Here is a 5,231-nt window from a genome sequence, read left to right on the forward strand (position 1 = left end):
TCAGGGAGGGGCGGGGCCATCTGCTGTGATTGGTTGGGGTGAGAGAAGGAAGACAGGATAAAGACATGCTGTGGAAGAGAGACAGAGGTTAATAACAGATATGATTCAATGCAGAGAGGTCTGTTAATACATAGTGAGTAAAGAAAAACTCAATGCATCATGGGAATCCTCCGGCAGCCTACGTCTATTGTAGCATAACTAAGGGAGGATTCAGGGTCACCTGGTCCAGCCCTAACTATATGCTTTAGCAAAAAGGAAAGTTTGAAGCCTGATCTTTAAAGTAGAGATAGTGTCTGTCTCCTGAATCCAAACTGGAAGCTGGTTCCACAGAAGAGGGGCCTGAAAACTGAAGGCTCTGCCTCCCATTCTACTTTTAAATACTCTAGGAACAACAAGTAGGCCTGCAGTGCGAGAGCGAAGTGCTCTAATAGGGTGATATGGTACTACAAGGTCATTAAGATAAGATGGAGCCTGATTATTTAAGACCTTGTATGTGAGGAGCAGGATTTTGAATTCAATTCTGGATTTAACAGGAAGCCAAAACAGGAGAAATCTGCTCTCTCTTTCTAGTCCCTGTCAGGACTCTTGCTGCAGCATTTTGGATCAGCTGAAGGCTTTTCAGGGAGTTTTTAGGACTTCCTGATAATAATGAATTACAGTCGTCCAGCCTGGAAGTAATAAATGCATGAACTAGTTTTTCAGCGTCACTCTGAGACAGGATATTTCTAACTTTAGAGATGTTGCACAAATGGAAGAAAGCAGTCTTACATATTTGTTTAATATGTGCGTTGAAGGACATGTCCTGGTCAAAAATGACTCCAAGGTTCCTCACAGCGTTACTGGAGGCCAAGGTAATGCCATCCAGAGTAAGAATCTGGTTAGATACCATATTTCTAAGCTTTTCAGGGCCGAGTACAATAACCTCAGTTTTATCTGAATTAAGAAGCAGAAAGTTAGCGGCCATCCAGGTCTTTATGTCTTTAAGACATTCCTGCAGTTTAACTCATTGGTGTGTGTTATCTGGCTTCATGGACAGATAGAGCTGGGTGTCATCAGCATAGCAGTGAAAATGTATGCTATGCCTTCTAATGATATGGCACTAGGGAAAGTTATGAAGGATCTTCTTATGGTGCAATGGAGAAGCTCTTGACACACACTTCACACTTGTCAGGCAGACACCAACTGGTGTCTGGTGTGACTGAGGCCTTACCTGCATTATATTGAGGGGAATGCAGATGTCTGAGGTGAACTGCTGTGATGTATGTATTTAGTAAAATACACAAAGGAAATCGGGATATGAGAAATAAAAAAAACATGAAAGGCAGAAAAACGTACTGTAAATATATTTATTTATTTATTGAGAATATGAATCATTTCCCGTCAGTCACAGTCACTGTATTCCTCGTGAACATGATGAACATTTTTTGTCGGACTGCTTTGATCTGCATCCCATAGATAACAGCATTCAGTGCTGGAGGAACCACATGGAACATCATGGAGGCTAACTTCCTTTGGTCTGTCAAATGTGGGAAGCGATGGAGGAGCACCATGACAATGCCTGACAAAAACATGATGACATACATAGTCAGGTGGGTGGTGTAGGTCTGGAGCGCCCGGCTGTTCAGTGTCTTGCTCTTGCTGCTCAGACACACCATGGCGATCCTCAGGTAGGTGATAGTGACGCTGCCAATGGAGGAGCCCAGCAGAAGGACAGTGTAGCCGAGACCGTAAATGTTATTGATGAGGATGTTTTCACAGGAGAGCTTAAACAAAGAGGCATTGTCACAGAAAGGGTTAAATATGATCCACCTGCAGCGTGACAGGCGAACGCTGAGGCCCACGAGGATTGTCACCATAATGAAGATTACTGCCCAGGCCAAGACCGACAGCTTCACCACCATCCAGTTGGTCATGATGGTGGCGTACTGCAGCGGGTTGCAGATTGCCACATAGCGATCAAAAGCCATGATCATGAGTATAGTGTGAGAAGAACCTGCATAAATGTGAACACAAAAGGCCTGAATGACACAGTCTACATAGTGGATGTATCGATCTGAGCTGGGAATAAAAATATCCCTCAGCATACGTGGAATGATTGTTGTGGCTCCAAATACATCATTAATGCTCATGTTACAGAAGAGCAGATACATGGGCTGGTGGAGGCTACTATCCAGCGTGATCAGGATCACCAGGACAATGTTGGAAAACATGATGAAGCTATAGATGAGGAGGAGGAGGATGAAAGCAGGAATGGAGGCATCTGGGCTGACCTGTAAACCTTCTAAGAGCAGGATATCTGAAGTCTGGTTTTCCATAGTGCAGAAGGTTAATTTCAACCTGGAGAGAAGACAAAAAAACATGTTTATTTTCAAACTTTAAAGGGATTTTAAAGTGTCTTGAAAGATACTATTCTCTTGAAGAAAAAAAAACTGTGGTAGTATTTTAGCTACCACAGGTCTTTGGTCTGTGCCATACCTTTTTGGATTTAGACTGTTTTATTTAGTAATTCTTGATCTCTTTAAAATTCTATTGGTTTCACAACATTCTCTTGGTAGTTTTGATTGACCAACCCTCATTAGTTTCCCCTGAGCTTAATCTGCCACACATCCCAAATCATATGATCAGTTTCCTCAGTTTGTTTAAACCTCTCACTGGCTTTATTCGGATCTTTTCAATTGTTGTGCTGGCTTTTTTTCTTCCACATTTGCATTTTCCCATCTGTTTTGTCGGTGGAGAGTGTAGAAATTGCCACTTTGTGACATTTTTTCAGTGCGTTTGTGAGGCCTGCTTGAATTAAAGATTTGGGATAGGGATTTTATTTCTGTTCCTTGGTGATGCATTATACAGTGGGGCAAAAAAGTATTTAGTCAGCCACCGATTGTGCAAGTTCCCCCACCTAAAATGATGACAGAGGTCAGTAATTTGCACCAGAGGTACACTTCAACTGTGAGAGACAGAATGTGAAAAAAAAAAAATCCATGAATTCACATGGTAGGATTTGTAAAGAATTTATTCGTAAATCAGGGTGGAAAATAAGTATTTGGTCAATAACAAAAATACAACTCAATACTTTGTAACATAACCTTTGTTGGCAATAACAGAGGTCAAACGTTTACTATAGGTCTTTACCAGGTTTGCACACACAGTAGCTGGTATTTTGGCCCATTCCTCCATGCAGATCTTCTCGAGAGCAGTGATGTTTTGGGGCTGTCGCCGAGCAACACGGACTTTCAACTCCCGCCACAGATTTTCTATGGGGTTGAGGTCTGGAGACTGGCTAGGCCACTCCAGGACTTTCAAATGCTTCTTACGGAGCCACTCCTTTGTTGCCCGGGCGGTGTGTTTTGGATCATTGTCATGTTGGAAGACCCAGCCTCGTTTCATCTTCAAAGTTCTCACTGATGGAAGGAGGTTTTGGCTCAAAATCTCACGATACATGGCCCCATTCATTCTGTCCTTAACACGGATCAGTCGTCCTGTCCCCTTGGCAGAAAAACAGCCCCATAGCATGATGTTTCCACCCCCATGCTTCACAGTAGGTATGGTGTTCTTGGGATGCAACTCAGTATCCTTCTTCCTCCAAACACGACGAGTTGAGTTTATACCAAAAAGTTCTACTTTGGTTTCATCTGACCACATGACATTCTCCCAATCCTCTGCTGTATCATCCATGTGCTCTCTGGCAAACTTCAGACGGGCCTGGACATGCACTGGCTTCAGCAGCGGAACACGTCTGGCACTGCGGGATTTGATTCCCTGCCGTTGTAGTGTGTTACTGATGGTGACCTTTGTTACTTTGGTCCCAGCTCTCTGCAGGTCATTCACCAGGTCCCCCCGTGTGGTTCTGGGATCTTTGCTCACCGTTCTCATGATCATTTTGACCCCACGGGATGAGATCTTGCGTGGAGCCCCAGATCGAGGGAGATTATCAGTGGTCTTGTATGGCTTCCATTTCCTGATGATTGCTCCCACAGTTGATTTTTTCACACCAAGCTGCTTGCCTATTGTAGATTCACTCTTCCCAGTCTGGTGCAGGTCTACAATACTTTTCCTGGTGTCCTTCGAAAGCTCTTTGGTCTTGGCCATGGCGGCGTTTGGAGTCTGACTGTTTGAGGCTGTGGACAGGTGTCTTTTATACAGATGATCAGTTCAAACAGGTGCCATTCATACAGGTAACGAGTGGGGGACAGAAAAGCTTCTTACAGAAGACGTTACAGGTCTGTGAGAGCCAGAGATTTTCCATGTTTGAGGTGACCAAATACTTATTTTCCACCCTAATTTACGAATAAATTCTTTACAAATCCTACCATGTGGATTCATGGATTTTTTTTTCACATTCTGTCTCTCACAGTTGAAGTGTACCTCTGGTGCAAATTACTGACCTCTGTCATCATTTTAAGTGGGGGAACTTGCACAATCGGTGGCTGACTAAATACTTTTTTGCCCCACTGTACATGCTTCCCTTAGGCAGTGTCATCAGAAGACATAGCATACATTTTCACTGCTATGCAGATGACACCCAGCTCTATCTGTCCATGAAGCCAGATAACACACACCAATGAGTTAAACTGCAGGAATGTCTTAAAGACATAAAGACCTGGATGGCCGCTAACTTTCTGCTTCTCAATTCAGATCAAACTGAGGTTATTGTACTCGGCCCTGAAAAGCTTAGAAATATGGTATCTAACCAGATTCTTACTCTGGATGGCATTACCTTGGCCTCCAGTAACGCTGTGAGGAACCTTGGAGTCATTTTTGACCTTCAATGCACATATTAAACAAATATCTAGGACTGCTTTCTTCCACAAATATCTATTAGAATCATTGTATCTGAGAGTGATTAAAAACTAGCTCATTATTAAGCTCATTATTACTTCTAGGCTGGACTACTGTAATTCATTAGCGTCATGCTCCTGGGCCTGGAGACACAGTGTTTTGTGTTATCATTATTTGCATTCTGTAATTTAGTGGGTTTTAATGGTTTAGTTTTGTATTTCTAGTTCCAGTAGTCATTCTTTATTGTTGTTTGTTGTTTTCTGGTCTGTAGGTTATGTTACTTTGCCTCCTTTGTTTCTCTTGTGTTACTTCTTGTCACGGTTCTGGGTCCGTTGGACCCAGTATTTTGAGTTTATTATGTTTTGGTTTATTTCTGCTTCATGGATTGTTTTCTTCTCGTAGTGATGATGATGATTATTATTAGTTTCTTGTTTCTGTTTATCCGTGCTTAAGGA

The 5,231-nt window shown here is 42.6% G+C and overlaps 1 protein-coding gene across 1 annotated transcript; it reads right to left on the reverse strand.

Annotated features, from left to right (window-relative positions):
- Positions 1 to 1,370: 1,370 nt before the first annotated feature.
- On the reverse strand, positions 1,371 to 2,315 carry LOC146566339 (olfactory receptor 2A12-like). The gene has a single exon (XM_085287879.1). The coding sequence runs from the start codon at positions 2,313 to 2,315 to the stop codon at positions 1,371 to 1,373; it is 945 nt and encodes a 314-aa protein (XP_085144005.1).
- Between the last annotated feature and the right edge of the window lie 2,916 nt (positions 2,316 to 5,231).

The sequence above is a fragment of the Mchenga conophoros genome, linkage group LG10 (genome assembly GCF_057382185.1).
Source record: "Mchenga conophoros isolate Kocher_MC1m ecotype Shallow Benthic linkage group LG10, M_conophoros_male_GT1.1, whole genome shotgun sequence".
NCBI lineage: Eukaryota > Metazoa > Chordata > Actinopteri > Cichliformes > Cichlidae > Mchenga > Mchenga conophoros.